The following is a 22,934-nucleotide window of genomic DNA, read 5'->3' on the forward strand; positions in this document are numbered from 1 at the left end:
GGGGAGCAGAATGTGAACAAGCTTTCCAGGACCTGAAGAAGTACCTGGCCGAGCCCCCACTGTTGTCAACTCCACAGCCTGGTGAGTCTTTAATTCTGTACTTAGCTATTTCCGAGCATGCAGTAAGTGCAGTCTTGTTGAGGGATTTGGGGATCGAACAAATCCCCATTTATTATGTTAGCAAGACATTGTTGGATGCAGAGACGAGATATCTGCCTTTAGAAAAACTTGTCCTGGCACTTAGGACAGCAACCAGGAAATTGCCACACTATTTCCAAAGCCATAAGGTTGTGGTTTATACTGAGTATCCATTAAAATCACTGCTTCGAAAGGCAGATTTCTCGGGAAGGATCTCGACGTGGTCCGTAGAGTTAAGTCAGTATGATCTCGAGTATCGGCCACGCACAGCAATTAAAGGCCAGGTGTTGGCTGATTTTGTGGCAGAGTTTTCCCCCACTGTTGCTCCCTTGCCTCCTACGAGAAAGGAACAGGCAGCTAAAACATCATCCTTGAAGGATCAATCCGTAGCCGAACAGGATCCCAAAGAATGGAAGTTATTCGTTGATGGATCAGCATGTAACACTGGTTCTGGAATTGGAGTTGTCCTCTTTCCTCCTCAAGGAGTTTTGATTGAACTCTCTGTTCGGCTTGGATTCAGTGCATCGAATAATGTGGCTGAATATGAAGCACTCTTGGTAGGATTAAGAAGTGCGAGGACCCTTAAGGCAGAACGGGTCAGGGTGTATTGTGATTCCCAGCTCGTTGTGAATCAACTGTCCGGCGAGTACGAGACTCGGAATGAAAGGATGGCAGCCTACGTGCAGGCAGCAAAAGACTTGCTTGATACCTTCGAGAGGGTATATATTGAGCAAATAAGTTCTGGACAGAATGCTCATGCAGATTCTTTAGCTTGGTTGGCTGCAGCAGTACCAACAGAGTTTAAAAGAAGGGTGGCAGTAGAATACCTCAATGAGCCGAGCATTGGGAGGAGTGTAGACTTGGTCTTGGACGTGAACCAAGGACCAAGTTGGATGGACCCAATAATGGAGTTCTTACGAGACGAGATACTCCCTTCTGATAAAAAGGAGGCCCACAAGATAAGAGTCAAATCTGCTAGGTTTTGGCTGTCCCCAGAGGGTAAGTTGTATAGGAAGTCCTTTACGGGTCCGTATTTGCTATGCGTACATCCTGAGATGGTACAGAAGTTCCTTCATGAAATCCACGAGGGAACATGTGGGAGCCATGCTGGAGGCAGATCTATTGCCCACCGAGCAATTACTCAAGGCTACTGGTGGCCACACATGCAAGAAGATGCAAAGGTGTATGTAAAGATTTGTGAGAAGTGTCAAAAGTTCTCACCAATGATTCGAACACCCGCCGAAGATCTGGTGCCATTAACAAGTCCCTGGCCTTTTGCTCAATGGGGGATGGATATCGTGGGTCCATTGCACAAAGCAACTGGGAATCGAAAATTCCTGCTTGTTGCAACTGACTATTTTACAAAGTGGATTGAGGCAGAACCACTGGCCAAAATCACTGAGCCTATGATAGAAAGGTTCGTGTGGAAAAGCATCATCACTCGTTTTGGGGTTCCTTATTCATTGATTACAGACAATGGATCCCAATTTCAGAAGAAATTCAAGACTTTTTGTGCCCAATATGGAATAAGAAATTTTTATTCCACCCCAGCCTACCCTCAGAGTAATGGGCAAGCAGAGGCATCCAATAAAACTATCCTAGATGGGATAAAGAAGAGGTTGGACAAAGCAAAGGGAAAATGGCCTGATGAGTTACCGTTAGTTTTATGGGCTCACCGAACAACGCCTAGGAGGTCTACGGGAGAGACCCCCTATTCGTTGGCATTTGGAACAGAGGCTGTCATACCTCTGGAAGTGGGTCTGCCGACCAACAGGACAGCTTTGGTTGAGAGTGGAGGCAATGACAGGGCCCTTGAAATCGAGCTTGATCTTGCCGAGGAGAAGAGAGAAAAGGCCTTGGTACATCTTGCTTCTTACCAAGAGCAGCTGATGAAAAGCTACAACAAACATGTTCATCCTAGAGAATTTGGTGTTGGGGAACTTGTGCTACGAAAAGTGCTCGGCAACACCAAGGTGGCAAACGAAGGCAAGCTGGGGGCCAACTGGGAGGGCCCATATAGAGTAACTGAGATTATAGGCATAGGAGCCTATCGATTGGCAGATTTGGATGGTGATCCAATTCCAAGGCCTTGGAATGTTCATAATTTACGAAAGTTCTTTGTTTAGAAGTATTAAATCCTGTTTTGGATTTACACTACGTGATTGTGTGGGAATTACGAATATAATTCCTTTGTTCTAGTTTTGATTATTTTTTAAAGGGTACGAGCAACGCCCTCTTGCGTTTTACAGATTATGAATAAAATCACTTCTTTCAAATAACTGTTGTGGTATTTCAATACGAACTACGAGTTTGGTTCTCCTTATTCGTATTGGGGAGCAGGGTATACCTTTTGAGTATGTGAAACTTAAAAGTTTTTATACATTTTTAAGTACGTGGCACTTAACGAATACAAGTACGAGACACTTGTATAGAATCCCAAGTATGTGAAACCTGGGTATACATTTGAATGCAAGTATGAACACACTTGTATGTATTTTCTTAAAATACGTGATACTTAGCAAGTATGAAAATACTTGTGTGTTTTTAACAAATACAAGTACGAAATACTTGTATGGACGTTCAAAGTACGAGATACTTATATGGTGTTATAAGTACGTGATACTTAGGAATCCAATACACTAGTAGTTCTAAGTACGTGATACTTAGAAGTTGTGGTGTGAGTACGTGAAACTCAACGAATGCAAGTACATGACTCTTGTAAACGTTTATTGGTAAGTACGAGAAACTTAAACAAACATTAAGTACGTGAAACTTAAAATTCAGAACAGGTGTGAAAGATTTGCTAAAAGTACGAAATACTTATGCAAACAAATGATACATAAACGGTACGAAATACTTAGATTGAAAATTGCATACGAACAGCTGCATCAAACATGGAAGCCGAGCAAAATATAAAAGTAGTGCCACGAAGGGCCGAATACCTGTATTATCCAGAGCATTACCAAACGAAAGTACTGGTACCACGCAGGGTTTAAAAACTACGGTCACGCAGGACCAGCTCAAACTGTTTTAAAACAAAAGTCTTTTTTCAAAAACTTACCAAAGGTTTAGTCCAGGTTTTGGACATCTGAGTTTGCCCTGACAGGTCCTTCAGTCGTGACATCCCCTACAGTCACATTCTCCTCCAAGTTGATAGGTTCAGGATTTGAATCTCGAACAGGAGACTGGACAGTCTGAGATCCAGAGGGAATATCTTCTTCTATTCCAGTAAAATCTTCAATTTGTTGTTCAACATCATCTTCTAGAGGAACTTCTTGCTCTTGGGAAGCTGCAGCACGACTGCTCGGTAGCTCATTGTCAATCCAGAGAGGAGAGTCCTCAGCAACGCCAACTTTCGTTAAACACGTTTCCCAGCAAGCAGTCCAAATCTGATCTTGGATAGAAGGAATCTGTTCAACATAGTTAGCAGTTGTGGTGTCGAAACCCTTCTGGTACCCTTCTTCATATGCAGCTTTCTTGGCATTGTCGATCTCTGATAGAGCCTGGTTGAGACTCTCTTCGGCAACTTCAAGTTTTTCTTTGGTTTGGTTGAAATCCGCCTTGGATTTGTCTCTTTCTCTTTCAAGACGAGCAACTGTCCGAAGGAGTCGAGTGTTGTCATTTAGCAATCTGATTTGTTCGGCCTCAGCTTCTTGGTACTTTTGCCCTATGGTTACCATTTTTTGAATGAACTGGCAAAAACAGCGAGTGGTAAGTGACAAATGTAGCAATATATGATATGTGGTATACGAAATATACATAAAGACTTATATGAAAAGGTTGAGTCACATTACCTTAATTCCATTAACGAGCCCAGTAGACACCAGCCGATCAGGTGACGACAGGGACTCCTTTTGCAAATCAACAGGGAGCATTAACCCTTGAGCCAAGGCTAGAGCAGTCTCAGATGAACTAGCACTATCCCCAACATGAACAAGACGGTCTCCTCTAGTAAAAAGAGGAGTCCATGTCTGGGGGAGTACTTGAGCAGTTGGTGACACGGGGAGATGGGTTTCTGTATCAGCCTGTGGAACAGAACCAGCTGGGTCATCAGACCTAGGCCGTTTGTCTCGATGTGCGTTAGCAGCATCAAGGGAACCCTCCTCTCCCCGAGGAGAAGATGACGATCTTGCTGATCCCCCCCTGTTGCGACGTGATTATGGGGGCGGGGCGCCAGTTGATGCTACCCTGTTGGTAGCACCACGTCCTCGTGCGGACACAGTAAGTAAAGAGCTCAGATTAAGAGGTTGACGGGTCATTGTACCTGGGTTACAAGGGGATCGAGAATAACCAGAAGAAGAAGACTGGCTGGTATCACGATTTGCAATTAACTGCTCGGGTTGTTGTTGATTAGAGACTGATCCACGAGTAGATCTTCTGAGTCTCAAACGAGGAAGTGGCACGCCTTCTGAAATGGGAACTTCACCAGGTTGGCCAGCAACAGTAACCCCAGTTTGAAGTCTTGAAATACGTTCTTGAGGAGCAGTTGAGGTGGATGCAGCACTGGTACTGGGATGGGCAAGTCTTCTATCAATGACCCCTCTGTACGAAGGATCGTATCCCAGCAGTATATCGGCGTCTCGACCCCGACCAGCTGTTCGGGTACCAAGTTCGCCTTTATATTTGAGGATTTTGTTGATGTCCTCTGTTTGGACGTAACTAGGCTCTCGTCTTGGTCGTTTGTTAACGTTCTCGGCTGCAAGATTGGAGTTGTAAAACCACAATTAGGCACAATGAAAGCTACGAGAAAGCAGTAAAATGAAGAAATTACAAAAGATGAAAAGCAAGAGCATACGTGGATAACCCCATATGTGGGGGCAATGGAGCCCTAGCACTTGGCCATCTTCCCCTAAAGGCTCGAATGCTCCAGTCACATAGAGGAAGTCGATCTCGTGGTCACGAGCAAAATCAGGCAGATTGAGCATGAAACGCTTTTCTGCCCTCCTAACTTTGAAATAGTAGGTATTATAGTCAGGGTTTAGTACAATACTGTACCACCACTGAATATCCCAAATTCCTAACTGGGTCCCCAGAATCCTATTCAAAGCTATTACACCCATTATCAGCCTAAAGACGTTTGTTGATACTTGCATGGGGGTGAGACGATACCAGTTTAGGATCTAGCGAAGTAATGGGTGGAGGGGAAATCGAACTCCACCTTCAACGATGGCAACAATGGGGATACACATTCGATCCCAGGAACCTCCGTCTCTATCTGCGCCCAGGGGGGCGAGTTCGAGACCAACGTTCTCTGGAACGTTATATTCCCTCCTAAATGCCGCCATGGCAGTAGGGGTTTCACATAATTTCCTAAATTTACTGGGTCTCAAAGGATTCTCACCATCGTCAGCCATGGGTATACTCAGGAAAGAAGAAAGACTGAAAAAGGGTGTAATTGAAACCCTAGAAAAACGACCCACGAATCTGAGAGTGAGATCTCAGAGGGAAGCCTAAGTAGACGAAATGGAGTAAGAACGAGAATCTTACAAGAATAATGTGACGATTCCCTGGAATGCAATTGAATTTGCAGGTGGCGGCAATGGCGGATAGCGGGATGCTTTCGCCTGGTTTCTAGAGAGAGAAGGAGCGCGAGTAAGTTTTTGGTAAAAACCCAAAGAGAGCCCTTTCAGGGGTTTAAGGGTAAGAGACGGAGACGAAACGTCTCCTCTCACGCCGTTACAGGTAAAAGTAACGGAAAGCAGAAACCGTTCTGACGCCGTTTCATAGAACGTCAGTTCGAAGTTAATGTTAGGCATATGAAACATGCCACGTGGAGTCATTACCTCGAGATGGTATAATGACAAAGGCGCCAAAAGGCATCAATGAGATATTGAAATTATAACTGCACGGGATCAAAAGAGTTTGGTCTAGATAGAATTCTGTTTTTAAGCATCATATATTGCCCTCGAACAGTGGTAAATACATGAAGCTGGGGAGCAATTGTAGGGAGGTATTCCCAAGCACATATATTTAGTTGCCGAACACGTGATGTCTGGAAGCACGCGGTAAGTACGATAGGACCTACCGCCGGGCAGTTCAGTGAACAGCGATATGGACCAGTGATATGAGAAGTCATGGCTATAAATAGACTGTTCGGCAGTTAGAGACATTCTGATTACATTGGACCAAAGTTACATGTGAAGTAGTTGGTCCAAGCAGACTGTTCGGTTATGATACAGCCGAACAGATGTAGTAAAAAACCTAGCACGTGATACGAGTGATCACGGGTTGAAAGCAATGCAATTGATATCCGAATAAATGGTACGTGGGACCATAGTTTGAATATAGACAGGACAGTCATCATGCTAAACAAGTGTTCGGCAATATGGACCAGTGACATGAGAAGTCAATGGTCCAGAAAGGTTGTACGGGCTCAAGGACCAGTTACATGTGAAGTAACTGGTCCAAGCCGTCTGCTCGGCCATGAGGCGGCCGAACAAAGATGGAGCTCCAATCGAGAGTAGGAGCAAAGGGAATACTCTGGAAGATTCCAGAATAGTCATGTCCCATATAGGGATAAAGATCCCAAGAATATAGGATCTGAGAAAGATACCCAACAAGTATGGGATGTTCGGCTCTTAAAGGAAAAGAATCCTAAAAGGACTCTTTTCCATAAACCGATAAAGGAAACGAGATTCCTTGATATCCTGGGTTTCCTATACGAGTTAGGAATCCTATGGCAATAAGGATGCTTGGACAGCAAGCATCCATAAATCTATAAATATGAGGAAAACCTAAAGGTGAAAGGTACGCAATACGTTGCATTATTATTGCTTTCCTACTGATAATTAGGGTTTAATTGCTAGTACGTGATACTAACAAAGGCATCGGAGGGCCTTTGCCACGAGAGGCAGAGGTGCACTCACCCCCTGTCTATTTTGCAGATTAGGGTTCAGACGACGAGCTAGGGTTCCGGTGAAGAGGCACGAATAAGCCGTAGCGATCAAGTTGATTCGAAGTACCAATTGTTTTCATCCCCCTACAGTTATCGCCGTCGTCAGTAGAAGGCATCGATCTGGTTCCAGTCGTCGAGACAAAGATGACTTTGTATCTCAGAATGGCAGCAAAGGATATGTGGGTTAGTCGAAAAACATTTTTCCTTTGTAATGATTATGTCAACAATCGAGTAGAACAACTATTGGATGGGTCTGTATTCCTCAAAGGAGACGCATCTGCGTAAGAGAGATGAGAGAGAAGGGAGGTCCGCGTAGGAGAGATGAGAGTGAAGGATAAAAGGTAGAACTGTCAGATAACATGAAACCAATGGCGGATCCAGGAATTTCACGTAGATGGGTCATTTTTTTAGTACAAGGTTGGCTCTTAAATTTCAAAGCCCAAGGTAAACCTTAAATATGGGGTAATCAATATTTTTTTGCGACAATAAGTGAAAAAGTTAAAATCACTTAAGAAAGTTGAACCTTTGTTGTAACATCGTTAAGTTTTGAATTAAGATCATGTAATGCAGGTAAAAAAAGAAAAGAATTAAGATCATGTAATGGACCAAAAAAAAAAATCATTCTATAATTACATCAATAATCAAGTTCCAAAAATGCCCATGCTAGTACTTTTAAAATTGACTATAATCTTTTTAGTGATGTTTCAATTTAATACTTATTGAATTGGTAAAACAATAATTGAAAGTTACAAGTTACAGAAAAAGGAAAAAATTGAAACAAAGTCAAATATCTGTAGTCACACTAACATTTTAATGTACAAAGTATTGTTTATTTTTTTGAGCAAGAAATCCTTTGTTAAAAAAGCTTACTTGCGACAGACAACATTTGTTTAAAAGGGAGCAAAATGATAGTCAGTAGGTTTTGAACTGCTGACCTGTTGTGAAGGAGCCATGATCTTTACCACTAGACCAATAATTATTATGTGAAAATTGGCAACATATATATTATTTATTAACAAACCAGGTGGGTCACGTGACCCACCTGGGCCTAAATTGGATCTGCCCCTGCATGAAACTGTCGTGGCTCTATAAAAAGTAATCGTGGCTTTATCATTAAGGAGAAATTATTTGGAAATTAATAATATTTTTATGAAAACAAACTGCTTAATTTTCAAGTACTATATCATGAAAAAGTATTTAGTTAATACACTTTTAAATAAATACCCAATCTATAAACATCATTCTTAAGACAAGGTATTATATACGATTTTAAAAATAACTACCAATCTATAAACATCATTTTAAAACAAGGTATTCATAGATTACTTTAATAATTTGATACTATCGGAAAAAACTTTCTTTTGAAAGATATTTATCATCCGCATGCAGCCGAACATGTGCATATTTCATTTTATGAGAATTATGCATTTAATTTTTCTATTACAAAGAGATGTTACAAGTTTACTGTAATAATAAAAATCGACTAAACAGCATTTTGTGATTAGAAACTTAAAAAAATTAACCGGAACTTTAATTGAATTAAGGGTAGTAAATAATGATATTAAACTATTCAATTGATTAAGATGCCTAAAAGGTAATTGAACCATTTGATCCCATCAACATGATACAATGACCAGATTCTGATGGTTAGTGGTGGTTAATAAAACCTAGAGCCACGTCTAAATGATTGATCAATACATTTCTTAAATAGACTGATAGATGTGACTAAATATAATTGTTTTGATATTGTACACATTTCAAAGAAAGCTTTGTCTTTCATAATATTGGTGGATGAAATCAACAAACTATAGAACATTAAAGATAAAATTATTGTTAGTCCCAAATCATGTGAGTTATTGGCCCCACATGAGAAGGGAAAATAAAAGATGAACCTTTTAATGCTACAGAAAGACTTTAGATCACAACTGTAGGGAAAAACTTATCTATAAGGACTAATAATAAGTAACATATGCGCTATACAGAGACACAAAAAATAAGAGAAAACACACTGTCAATCTAAGAGGTGTTTTGGCTTAATAATTAAGTTGATTTTGCTTCTAGTTTTCCGTGCATTGGAGGTCTTGATCTGGGAAAGGAGATGTCAACTCTATCAAGATTCAAAACTTTTGACCTTCATACCAAGGAAAAAGGGTCATCTCAACCTGAATTAGGCTCCGTTCCAGAACATCTTCTTAAAAATAAGTACTTATTTCACATTATCAAACTAAAAAATAATGTAAATGAAAAATAATTTTTTGATTTTTTTTGCACCGTATAAAAGATTTCGATAAGATCTATCAAACAAGATTCATATTGATAGGAAAATTATTTACGTAAACACATTATTTTTAAGCTTGAAATTGTCTTCTTAAAAAATAAATTCTTATTCTCAGTTGTGGAACGGGGCCTTAACCCAAGTTCTATATAGGCACTTTCAAAACAAATTGATCAGAATTCTCTTGGGTGAAATGAAAAAACAAGAACGGTAGTATTTTTCCTCAAGTAGTATGAGATTCTTCGTCGAGCCCAGTCCATTGTCGTAGTCGATCTGATGCTTGTGCTACCTACAAATTTCAAAACTTGGATAACATTGAAGAGGATTTCACAAGGAGAAAACAATATATGTATTGATACATGCATGATCGTCAATAGTAAAGAGAAAGAGAAGGACTAGAAAATGAAATACATACTTTTGACAAAATAGTCATCCATTTTTTTTCCTTTTTTAACCCATACAACGAGGGGGAAAAATGAAGATCAATTTATTTCCCTTTATTTATTTTCTTACGTCGACCTATTTGCGTCGGCAAGGAATGCTATCGCAAAAAGCTACTTAATTGCGTCGGCATTGCATCCCGTCTCAAATGTTACCGGTTTGCGTCCGCCACATCGCCGTCGCAAAAACTTAGCGGCAAATAGATTTTTTTTGCATCTGCAAAGTACTCTCCGACGTAAATAATAACCTTTTAAGCCCAAAAATGAGTACGACTGAAATAAAATTGGCGGGGGACGAAAAGAAGTTCTAATTTTTGGAGGGTTAAATCTTTGATTTTGCCCAAAAGCCCCAAGCCCCAAATCTCTCTCATCGATCGTCTCCTCTCTCTTTCATCGTCTCTCCATCATTGTCTCCTATGCCCTTTTCTTTTGCCCTAACTTTTTCAGCTGCTAATCGAAGACAACGAGAGCACCACAACACCGACCACGGCAACAAGAATCTCTCTCATTGTTTCTTATGCCTTTTTCTTTTGCCCTAACTTTTTCATCTGCTAATCGAAGACAAGGAGAGCACCACAACGACAACCACGGCCACAGGGATTTCCGACGAGACTACCATAGGGGTTTCCGACGACCGCACCACGCCTTCACTACCACGTGATTCTGGTATGCTCAAAGCGGACCTTTATTCCACTCATTAATTTCCTATCTCTCACCAGTTGTATGGTTGTGTATCTTTTGAATCCTTATTGCTATTTATCACATGTATGCTACTGTTATTGGGAACCCAATCGGTTGGGAGTGATTTCAATAGGACCAAGAGGAGCCCCCAAAAGAACCAAAAGGGATCCCCATATATATATACACATATATTTATATAAGAGTTCTGTAAGAATTCTTCCCCACTGAGGAGTATTAAACTTTTGTTATTGAGAAGAGCCCACTTAGAAACAAAAAAAGGCAAAATGTCAAAAGAAGCAAAAAAAAAAAAAAAAAACCCATAGGTTTCTCATCGAAAGAAACAAAATATAGAGCTAGGCTTAGAGTTTCTGTTCCTTATAGAGACAAAAACCTAGGGTGAAGTCTCTAGTCTCAAACAAGAGGGGAACTTTAGTACTATTATGTTTGTGCACGTTCCTAAATGAGTATATGGTTTCTTGGTTTATTTGTAATTTAAAGAGTTTTGTAATACTGATTCATTGATCTCTTTGACTTCTAAATCTGAAAATTGGTAATTTTATAATGTGGTGTTTTAACAACTTGTTTATCTATTCCTGTGTATATTGTTAGGGGGACTAGTGGAACTCAAGTGCGTTTGTGGGATTTGTTTAATATTGTGTTCGGTATTTGGCTCTTTCTTTTCTTTCAACTCTAACTTGTTTCGTATATAAGTTGCACTATCTCTCTTTATTTTTCTTTCCTCAATTAAGCGACTAAGAGCATACTTGAATATTTTGGAGTAGGTAGTATGCATTGGTGTGTCTATATATGCATAATGTACATGTTTGTCTACAAAAAATATTGAGGGAGGTAGAAACATGGACAAGAGTTGAATTAATTTACCGAAGATGTCAAGGGACTACTTGAATGGGATTGACAGATTTCTTGAGTTTTCATACACCTCTAAGCTTGATAGTTTGTTCATCAGTTGTCCTTGTAGAAAAAGTGAGAATCGCTATAGTTTGCATACACCGCTAAGAGAACATAGGGCACTAGGATGAAGATATTGGTTGGGTGACGGAAGGAGAAGAAGGTGACATGATTGTTGTTCAGGCTTTGTCCGTTATTTGCCTCTCCTTTACCATGTTCTCCATGACTGGATGGAAAGGTACTTTTAGTTTCAGTTCATGTAAATACCGTTTCATTTTCTCCATGTTCTTGTTTGAGTTTCATAAGGTGTTATATTCAGTTTCATTTCTGAAAAATTAGTTTCAATGATGTTCTTGTATGCGGGACTGAAATGAAAGCTTTGCATTGATTATTTAATGATTAAAATGCACCACTCTCCGCAGCAATTAATTATTGGTCTTAGCCAACTTGTGTATCATTAGTGCTTGTGATTTTTGGAGAACAACTTATATAGAAATTCACTTGGTTGTGCTTATTTGTTTGATAAGTTAATTGAGTTGAGCTGGGCAAAATGAATAAAAAGAGGCAAGAATACTGCAAGGTTAGATACTTGCTGGACTGTGCTCACCATGGGCCACAAGAGTGTTAGATAGGTTTGCAGGACCAGTACCCATTTTGTGTAGCAGTACTTGATTATGTCTGGAGGTATTTCAGCTTAGACTTTAGAGTTACATAGAGGACCACCCTCAGGACCAAAATGTTATGATTGTCATGAATATGGTCATCTTGGTTAGGATTGTGCCAATAAAAAGATAAAACAAAAAGTGTCAAATGTGGAGACATGGAATGGTGATTCAAATAGTGACAAGTCGAGAAGTGATAAAGATGATGATTATGAAGGGAAAAATTATTTAGCTTTCGTTGCCAATCATCAGACCGATGAGGAGAGTGATGTTGAAGAAGAAACAGGTGATTTTAAAGAATTGAAAGAAGCTTATGATAATCTTTATCAGGAAAGCTTGAAACTCAAAAAGCAAAACTTGAAATTGGAAAGTAAGATCGAAGCAGCTAGCATCGACTTGACTAAAGCGCTATATGTAGGCAGGGAGTTATCAGAATCTCTCGAATGCATGACTCAAGAGAGAGGTAAATTGCAAGAGGAAGTGGAACAACTCTGCGAGAAAGTCAAAGAGCTTGAATTTGATAAAATACATGATTTGATGGTTGAATTAGATAATGCTAATTGTGTTTTTGAGCGTTTCAATGCAGGGTCTAAGCTTCTCGATCACATCCAGGACGTTCAAAGGCCAATTGGAGATAGGTCAGGACTTGGTTACCATGCTTCCTCATCCAATATGACTGTTGAGAATAATACAAGCTAGGAAAACAAAGACAAGCAAAAGGAGATAAAGCATGTAAAGCCAAAAGTGATTGTAAGCATTATCAAGCCTCAAAATATTGGTAAGATGACTAAATTCACACAGAAACCTACTATTGATAAATTTGTCCCCATTCGTCATCATTGTGCTGATCATGGTCACGCTAGACCTCAATGTAGGAAAATTGCATACCGTTCATACTTCAAGCGCACACTTTGCTCATGCTCATGAGTATAACAGGTTTATTCCTATATGTCATTTTTGTGGAGTGAAGGGTCACACTCGACCTAATTGCTTTAAACTCTATGGGTACCCTATTCTTGAGTCTTGACCTCACCATGTCAATAATTATGGAGGTAGAACCCAAACACCTAGATGTAGGATCACTCTACATAAAAATAATATGAATGGAAATCCAAAATGTGTGCCTAATATTGTTGGGAACGTTGAGAAGGTCAAAACTAGACCTATTTGGATGGGGATATCATACTTGAGACCTTTTGTTGATTTACCTATCAAATCTCTTGATGACACTGTATTATCTGGAGGAATTGACCTTACTTTTTAGGGTTTGGTCTCATACCTTTAGTCTAGGTTGGTTACAGTGGCTATCTCTTACTTAGACCTATGGCTTGCATTGGTTTTGTTTTAGTGTTATTCTTTTTGTGTGCTTGCAGTTTTTTTTCGAAAAACAAAAAATTTGGTATCTATATATAATTATATTATATTTTATATATATAATAAAGATGAAAAATCAGTTTATTTTTGTGACTTTTGGATCATATTAGTGATTGAGTTGATTGTTAATGGGGTTTATGAACAGGGGCACAATAGTTGTGTGTGCTCATTCTATCTTTCTATTCATATGGTGTGCTGTGATATTGGTTGTAGCATAGTCTTGACTCTATGTCTTACACTTGTTTACGACAAAAGATAATGTGCTCCTAATTCTTAACTGTAATTTCTCATGAAACTGGAGCAGATCTTTTCTTATTCCCCAAAAGATTGACCATTTAGCATTTATGATATTGTCTTGGGTGTGTAGTTGAAAAAAAAAAAAAAGTCATAAAGAAAGGAATGTGCTGAGTTGTTGGTTCTTTTTATTAATGCTTTTTTTGGGTTTTTCACTTAGCAATCGGGCCTCTTGCCTCAGTAAGTAGTAGGGGTGTTATTCGGTCGGTTCGGTTCGGTTCGGGGTGGATTTGCCGCACCCCGATCGGGTTCGGGGTACATAGTCCGGAGACCGATCCTGACCGGTATTAATTTCGGTTCGGTTCGGTTCGGGGTGGGTTCGGTTCGGTCGGGGCGTTCGGGGCGTTCGGTCCGCCCGAAATGGGCCTTAGTTGGGCCATTCTAAATACTAACAATAGACTACGGGCTATATTTGGGCCTTTTTTTCACCCATATTTGGGCCATTTTCACATGTTTCTCACCCATATTTGGGCAATTTTCAACCTTAAGTCAAATCACCCATGTTTGGGCCATTTTTTCACCCATATTTGGGCCATTGTACGGTTTGTACCTTCTTTCTTTTTTTTCAAACACCAATTGAAAAAAAAATTAACATACAACAACAGGGAGAGTATAAAAAGAAGTGCTACAATACTAACATCCATTTGTTTTTCCAACCTTCAGAAAGCTTACTGGTATCGTATGGAGTAGCCATGGGAGATATTTTTTTTTTTTTTTGCTTAACTCGTTGGAATTGAAAGACCTAGGAAAATAAAAGGCACTTGAAACTTGAAAAGAAAGCATAGAAGAGTAAAAGGGTCATCTAACTAGAAACAAAATTTTCTCCTAGTTCAATAGTGCATAACCTATTTAATACCTGTGCAAGTTCCTATTTAAGTGGTCAACAAGTATGCTCAAACAATTACAACTTTCACAAGTACTCTTTCACCTTTTTTTTTTTTTTTCCAATCGATTGGAAATATCTTCTACACTACTATATATAACTTGGAGGAGTTAAAGTAATTTAGAACAGAGAGAGCAATCGATTGGAAAATTTTGCAAAAACGTCCCCATCTTCGCCCAACTCCGCTTTATTCAAAAGGAAAAGAAAAAGCCACGGTTATTTAAGGTGTAAAATTGAGCCAATGTGTGGAACAGCATTCCCAATCCAAGCAGAAGAAATTGGATTGGTAAGTAATATCACCCCTAGGCCCCCTCTTTCAAGTCAAGTCCTAAAAACTATACTTGATCTGACCAATGAGAGTAACAAAGTAAATAAATCAAGCAATGAAATTCCAAAAAAAAAAAGTAAGAGCCAAAAGTTAACCATTCAAAATTTTGTTGGAAGTTAACAATTTAAAACAATAAGAGCCAGAAAATTAAAATAATTTATATAAATATATAAAATATATAGTTCGGTCGGTTCGGTCCTCGGTCGGTTCGGTCGGTTCGGTCCGCATTCGGTTCGGTTCGGTTCGGTCGGTATAGATTTCCAGAAAACCGAGACCGAACCGACCTAGGTTCGGTTCGGTTCGGTCCACCCCGAACCGAAAAAAAACTCCCTTGGACCGACCGAAGACCGAACCGATCGGTCGGTTTTTTCGGTCTTTTTCGGTCCGGTCGGGTTCGTAACAGCCCTAGTAAGAAGTGAGTGTTCGTCAAACGATGGATAGCTCCGAGATTGTCTTGTGTGGAGTAGCTTGAGTTTGTAGCCTTTTTGACTCGAGTAAGTAAGTCCGTTGGGGTGGTCTCTACTCTTAGTGCCCTAAGGCCGTCTGGTTTGGGTGTCACTGATCTAAAGCTCGCTACAATGGTCAATTAGAAATTAAGGGACCAAGGCATTGCACACCACATATTGTGTTTTTTTTTGGAATCTGTTGAGGGGGAGTTTGAATATGTTGATGGGAGTTTTGTTTTTACTTCTTGAGTAACTCCAAATTTATGGCCCATTAATGGCCTATTAATTTTGCTTCGTTGGGCACTATGGTATCTTAGCAGATTGGTTAATGAATTATAATTTGGACCGTTGGTTTATTGCTCTACCTGCATTATCATTAGTTTAACCGCTGTACTATTTTTGTTTTCTTCAGGACTGTTGGCATTTCCCTAGCCTAACCTTGATCTATGGTGGAGAAAGAGCTAAGAAAAATGGGAGAAGCGGACTGCTCAAATGCAGTCAATACTACCGAGAAAATAGAGCAAGAGAGATGCTGCTCTCTGGAAAGTAGGGGAACAAGAAACGTGAAATGGGGCAGCTCTACCTTTTTCATTCCCTTGCTCCTTTAAATACTATGGCAAAGCCCTTTACATAGGGAGGAGGTAAAAGACTAAATAAGACACCACACTTTAAACTATTACAAAACTAACATAAGCACTAGAACATTGCAATAAAATACTAAAGGCATTAATTTTAACAAGGACGTTGTCTTGTAGTTTTGCTGGCACCTTGTTCAACCTAGTCAGATTTCGTCGATGGAAGATCATAATCATGTTGACGAAATACTTTTGTTGGCGCCTTGTTCAACCTAGTCAGCTTTGCTGAGTACCTAACTTTCTCTTGACGAAATACTCTCTAAAGTGCATGGTGAGATATATAAATGACTCTTAGTTAATCCATTCATTCAAAATGCATGAAGAGGGAGGAAGCTAAAATCACTGCATGGGAGAACCTTCCGAAGGCAAAAGCTGAGGCAGCGATAAGGAAACAAGAGGTTTGTTAAAATCTTTCCCGATAGCATGTGTTATGCAGTTCTAGATTCTGTGGAGAAGTGTGATATTATTTTTCCATCATATGCGCTTAACATTCCAAATGACTTTTGAGATCTGTCAAGCAGGAATCAATTGAGCATTGCACTAAATATGTGCCATTTTTTTAGTAGACTATTTTGTAACAAGATGGTTATTTATGGTGGGTGGTCGACTTGGACTTGCGTTTCCTATGAATAGTATTCTAATGGTCAATAGTATTCTGATGGACTTGTGTTTCCTATGGACTGTAACTACTATTAGCGATCAATCTGTTGATGTGAATGAATTTTCCTTCTCTCTCCGTAATTGATTTTCACTTTCAGAATAAGGGTTTGTAGATCTACAACCTGCCAACCCGACCGAACCCGACCGCCCAATCCGTTTCTGCAGTCGGTCGGGAATCCGACCAGTGGTCGGTCGGTCGGTCTTGGATGGAGTTTGGGGGAATGTGATTAAAGTCGGGTAGGGTCCAACCCGACCCGAATCCGACTGATGTCCCTAGTCAATAGCCTCTTAAATTGAAATGACCCGACCCAAATCCGACCGATGTCCCTAGTCAATAGCCTCTTAAATTGAAGTTTTGATATTTATAAGTAGGAAGATTCTGCTTACTAATACATTATTATCAAGTTTGGACATGGACACGTATTGGGGTTATCAACAGATCTGGTGGTTGCATTGTTGCTTGGCGGTTTTCTTATGTATGTTATGATGAAATTTTATTGTTTGATGTGATTGCAAATGCATACATAAATATAAGTCAACATCTCATTCTTGTATATCTATCTTCTTCTGCAGGTGTTTGTCGAGGATTAAAGCGTGTAATGATCGTGAAGATGCAATATTTTGGATTCCACTTATTTTTTAGTAGTATTGGCATTGCCTACTTTAGCGTTTATTCCCTGAACGTGTAATTGGAACAATATTGTAATATGGATCTCCTCTTGAGATTGAATGAATGGATTAATGTTGGTTTTTGAATGAAAGATGGTTTTTGTATTAGAATGGATGGGGACATGCTTTGGATGGATTAGCCCTTGTTTTATATGTCTAGAAAACTATATATGCAGGTTAGTATCTGTAATTAGTAAAAAAAAAATGGGTAAGCGATTGCTCCTAGGATGTACAGATGTTTTTCAATTTTGCGACGGCACAAACCCAAACGCAAAAGGAATAAGTTTATACCTTAACCATTGGCAACGGCATAGGCCGATGAAAATAAGCTATTTGCAATGGCAAGGCGTCCCGATGCTAATGATCACATGTTTTTCAAATTTTTTGAGTCGGCAAGAATGCCGACGCAAAAAAACTATTAGCGACAGTGCATGCCGACGCAAAAAACTTTTTGACACCCCACCATTTTCGTGCTCCCCATAGCCGACGCATTGCTGACGCAAAAGACTCTTCCCGTCGCAAATGGTGTCCCTGCCGATGCAAATAGGTCGACGCAAATAGCATATTCTCTTGTAATTTCTCCCTACATTTTTAGTTTTCCCTCTCCATCAACGTAAATTTTGAACATATAGATCCAACGTTGACTCTTTGGGCACAAAGTGAACTTAAAAAATGGCCCTTTATGCATTCTAGGAATGAAGATAAAACAAAAAAATTCCACTTCAACAGGCCCAAAACAAAAGTGTTGTTTGCCTCTCATGGCCAGTGTATATTAAGGTTCAACTGGCTATGACCAAAATGACGATCATAACCTCCTTTTCCGTCCAGAAGAAAATGGAAGAAAGAAATTAGAAAAGTAAATTACCTCCTCGTTCCAATTTGTTTTCCATGTGATGAACAAAAGGATCAAAGTTTGCAGAAAAGTCCCACAAATCATGCCAATCCAAATTCCCTATTAACAATGAATACTCGTGTGAGTCACACTTTTCATAGTCCAAACAAATTACCATTTGAATGTTGATTTAATGATCAAAAAGACATTCTTCCTTAAATTCTGTAGTACAAACTTAAATCAAAATGATGTGCCGGTGTTATACATATATATATATATATATATATATATATATATATATAATATGTGTGTGTGTAATTTTTTGAAGCGAAAGGTGTTGACTATTTCTTTATATTTTTGGGTATGTATGGCAATAAAGATTATATTAAATACTCTTACCTCTACTCCTAAACTTGTTTTGTAACCTAGAAGGAACCCAAGAGGCAGCCCAACAATGTAATAGCAAAACAAGTTAATATAAGCTACCGGTGCTTGCCATCCTCCTCCAACAGCAACTCCTACAAACAGAAAAGTAACAAAAAGGATCATTTTTAAACTGTTACTGCACTATTATTCTGAAAAAATAAGTCGGTAAAATAAATCAACAAACATATATAAAATTCAAACCTGAATAATGTAACAAATAAGCTTAAAATTATGATTTATAGCGATGGGTGCGTTAGTTTGAAATGAAAGAACCACAAACGTCACATCATTCATTAGAAAAATTTCAAAATTGTGTACATAGCACGCTTAATTATTGTTAGATAAACCAGAAAACTACACAATGCGATACTAGCATAACTACTTTTGTACGACAATTTTAGTTCAGTTCAAACTAAAGCATTCATCGGCGTTGCTCATAATACATTTTCAAAGAATACTGTTAGATAGATCGGAAAACTACACAAATAATCTATGGTTGATGTAGTAAAATCTTGTTGTCTATCATCTTAAAACAAGGCCATTAAAATGGCTAAAAATTTGAAAATACCACTGTCACATCATTCTCGTTAATGGCCCCATGTAAATACAATGCATGAATATGATCATTTTACTTTATAGAAATGATGATATGAAATTTCTATGTGAATTTGTTCGCTTTAAAATCAATTCAGTTTTCATCAATCATTATAAGGTGAATGTTAATACCTGATATAATTGGTTGAACACTGTTGAGCACCATTGTTATGGCAAGGAGGTAGGCTAAATGAGCAACAGCTTTTTGCATCTCTTTACTGTCTGTAAATATTATAGCAAAATGATTTCTGGTAGTCATTATAGCAACACTACAAAAGATTCCAATCAGAAGAGACTCTGCCACTGTAATGAAAACAGAGTACTTTGCAGCCCTTGGGTGTCTTGATCCAAGCTCATTAGATACCCGAACGCTATGAAGAAGAAGAAGAAGAACAACAAGAAAATATCAACCAAGAGAGCGGAATACGAAAGGATAACTAACATTCCATTTGTTTAAGCGAAAAAAAATTGCATGCAAAAGTAACATTGCCAGAAATGTCTTACATAAATAATCTTTTGATGTTTATATATGGTTTACAACTCTTAGAATGATGGTAAGTCATGGTGGCGGTGGCCTATATGTAGCGGATCCACCATCAGACTAGCCTGTAGAACATTTTATATATTCTGCACGGAGATTTATGCTTTTGGGTTAGGGTAAATATTGTAAACTAGCAAAGTATTGGTACTATATGTTTGTGGAATATGTTTCAAGATTAGCCTGATAAGATTTAGTTTGTTTTTATTAAATCTTTTATAGTTCATATTTTATTTGTGAAGAAATCCGTGTAATTTTCTCATGTTAAGTTTTATTTTGCAAAAATATTGAATTACCATATGTTTTCTCATTCATACTACCGTCCCCTTTCATTCAATGCTTACGGAGAATATTAATGGTGTCACTTGCAACTCCACCACTATTTGATTATCCACATTAAATCTATTGAAACCCTAGTTTGTGTAAATTCAATGATGTTTGTACCATTATCATGCTCTATCAAGAGCAATATGGATTTTGCAGTTTTAACTTTAACCATAGTAACTTTGCCTCTTCAAAGTCAAGTTTCTTTGGCTCCACAACTGGTTGTAGTAGGGTGGCGTGGGCTATCGTAACGATAGCAACTATGGTGGTGGTGGCACTGCCAGTGTGGTGTAGGTGGTGAGGTAGTAGTTGAGATGATGATGCAAAGTATATGGCATTGTTAAGACTGTGTTATGGCTCATTTGTCTATGAAATGATTTTCATCTTCAAAAAGTTGAAAACGGACCCCACATTACTAATCTTTATTTCCAAAGACAGAATACATAATTTTGTTCTTGGTTGTACCAAAGACATGAAATAAATAGATGAACCTTTTTTGCCAATAAATTTTGTTTACCTTATCGCTGCATTTATTCCAATGAACAACATGCCTTCCCAACCATTGATGTTCATGCTGCATCAAAAACAAAAATCCCTAAGCATAACACATAAGAAAAAACACAAAACAGAAATGCTCTGAACACAGTAAATAGGATTTGAACAAACTAGTACTTAAACTCAATTACCAGATGGAAAGGGACCCAACTGCAATAACAGGATCCTCAAGGTGTCCAGTGAGAACAATAATACTCATGAAATACCAAATCTCCAAACAGATCATAACAGCTGAAGCCACAGAGAGCTTCACAAAGGGCCACAGCTCTTTAAAAGCTAGCCAAGAAAGCCCCCTCCACCCATCATCTTTGCACCAAACAACAATATAGGCCACTTGAGCCAAAGCCACTCCCCAAGCCGAGATGTCGTAAGCCGCAGCTGCGCCGGCTAAACCCCAGCCAAACACACTGATGAAGAGGTATAGCATCCCAATGTGGAGGAAAAGAAACACAAACCCAATCCACGCCAGAATTCCCACCTTTCGGTTTTGATGAGAAAAACAAGAGAGGATCATTTTGTTAACAATGATACTCAGCAAAATTTAGATCAGTGATTGGTTTCCCTAAAATTCTGTCTTTTTAGATTTTTTTTGGTTGTTTCTAAACTTGTTTAAATTATTTGAGTTACTCTTTTCTGTTGACGGAAGGAAAAAATTTAAAAATTGACCAAATACAAAAAATTAATAAATAAAAATGTATACTGGCTTTTTTTGTCATTAGGGGGATATTTTTGAATTGAATCTAGTCCACCCAATTTTACTTTTCTAGATTCTCCTTAGTTGAGACGAACTAGAAGGCAACGAGTTTTTCAATAGAACTAGATAAAAATCCCTAGAAAAAAAACAAATTTAGCACAAAAAGTTGGTTTTATAGGCATTCCAAACACAGCCTAGGGATGGAGGAAAGTAGGAAAAGCAAGATGAAAATTCAAATCATATACTTGGCCGGATTTCTTACCTTGCTCTGGGCTTGGAGGAACTTCTGGGTGGGGAAATTGATGGCTAGGGAAAACATTTGGGGGATGACTTGGATGGAGAATTTTCCAGCGAGTTTCGCTATGTCGTCCCTCTGACCGAGGAGTTTCAGGATCGGTGTTGCGTAGACGTAGAGTGGGAGCATGAAAAAGCAGGCGGATGATAAGATTATCCATGATCTTTGCATGTAAATTCCAAGCATTTCTAAGTGCCCTGCTCCAAATGCCTGCCCACATAGCGTCTCAAGTGCACTTCCCATGCCAAGCTGCAAAATTTGAAAAGTGACTTGGGTTTACGTACTAGTTCAGAGTTATGCCTTACAAACAGACTTTTCGTTGTGGAACTCTTACAGACGAAAATTCGTACAATTGTGGCTCGTAATGTACCAAATATATCATTGTCACATCATTTTGGATTGATCCTTCTCTACACAAATACTGTACTGTTTGTAAATTAATTTCCCACTAGTCAATGATCCTGATACATTCCGTGACAGTGAAGAGTTTGAATGAGAAAACAAATTGAAATTTGAAAGTACTAGTATTGCTTGCTGGAAACTGGCTAGATGCCTAACCTAATTAGGCTAATATCACTTCTATGCGTTTGGTTTTCATTGAATGAAAGTAAGGTTGCGGAATGATGAATCGATCTCCTTGAGCTCAATTCTTGTATATATAGCTCGTTTATCAGCTATTTTATGATGAACTCATAATGTTATCAAGTTAAGCTGATACAATTTTTTGTACTTGTTAATTTTTCAATGAATTAGTTTTGGATTTTTCATGCATTGGAAAAATAGGATAATACTGTAACAAATCTGGAGGGAGAGATGAGTAACCAAGAAGCCAAAGGAGAAGTTAGCAAGGACAGAGAGAGAAATTGCAACAGCAGAGAGCTCCACATTCCCAAGATGCCCAACAAAGATGTTAGTAAATGAATTGATCCCATAATTGCACAGAATATTAAACGCTATTGGCCCAGCAATAGCCCACAACTTTACACTCTCCAAGTAACAAATATTCTTCACATCCTCAAAATTGTGGACCCGAGGATAATCCCCGCCCTCGCCTGCAGCCAACACTTCTGGTGGCGCATGGTGGAGCTCGGTGGCTCCCAAGGCGGAGCTGCCAATGCCACCGTTCTTGATCAACGGTGACTCCATGTGAAGTGCAACTACTCTTTTCCTCGGTGTTGATTCCGCAGAGGATGAACAGTTGCTCTCCCCTGCTTTTTCTCTCTCATTCTCTTTGTTGCTCGCAATTTTTGCAACTTTTTAAGTTGATCTGTTTCTGTTTTCAGTATTGGTTTTGATTGATTTTGGATTTTGGTGATGTGAAGAAATTTTCAGTATGTTTTTCCTTTGGAAATTTTTTTGTTTTTTTTGGGTGAGAGTGTATGTGTGA

General features: G+C 38.9%; 1 protein-coding gene and 1 long non-coding RNA gene across 5 annotated transcripts; one reads left to right on the top strand and one right to left on the bottom strand.

Annotated features, from left to right (window-relative positions):
* Positions 1–8,993: 8,993 nt before the first annotated feature.
* Positions 8,994–22,934, bottom strand: LOC131334539 (protein DETOXIFICATION 34-like). The gene is made up of 9 exons (XM_058369613.1): positions 22,370–22,934; positions 21,515–21,796; positions 20,690–21,036; positions 20,521–20,577; positions 19,274–19,512; positions 18,521–18,639; positions 18,155–18,241; positions 9,447–9,597; positions 8,994–9,205 (listed from the first exon to the last, which is right to left on the bottom strand). Exons 1-8 carry the CDS (start codon positions 22,691–22,693, stop codon positions 9,532–9,534), a joined length of 1,521 nt encoding a protein of 506 aa, XP_058225596.1. The 5' UTR covers positions 22,694–22,934; the 3' UTR covers positions 8,994–9,205; positions 9,447–9,531.
* On the top strand, positions 9,821–17,395 carry LOC131334546 (uncharacterized). Of its 4 annotated transcripts, XR_009202211.1 has the most exons (4): positions 9,821–11,576; positions 11,645–12,778; positions 15,738–16,358; positions 17,194–17,395. It is a non-coding gene; the product is annotated as an uncharacterized LOC131334546 (long non-coding RNA). The 4 variants fall into 4 exon arrangements; XR_009202210.1 differs by lacking the exon at positions 17,194–17,395 and having other exon boundaries at positions 15,738–16,619; XR_009202212.1 differs by lacking the exon at positions 17,194–17,395 and having other exon boundaries at positions 12,587–12,778; positions 15,738–16,619.

Source organism: Rhododendron vialii, chromosome 1a (assembly GCF_030253575.1).
Source record: "Rhododendron vialii isolate Sample 1 chromosome 1a, ASM3025357v1".
NCBI lineage: Eukaryota > Viridiplantae > Streptophyta > Magnoliopsida > Ericales > Ericaceae > Rhododendron > Rhododendron vialii.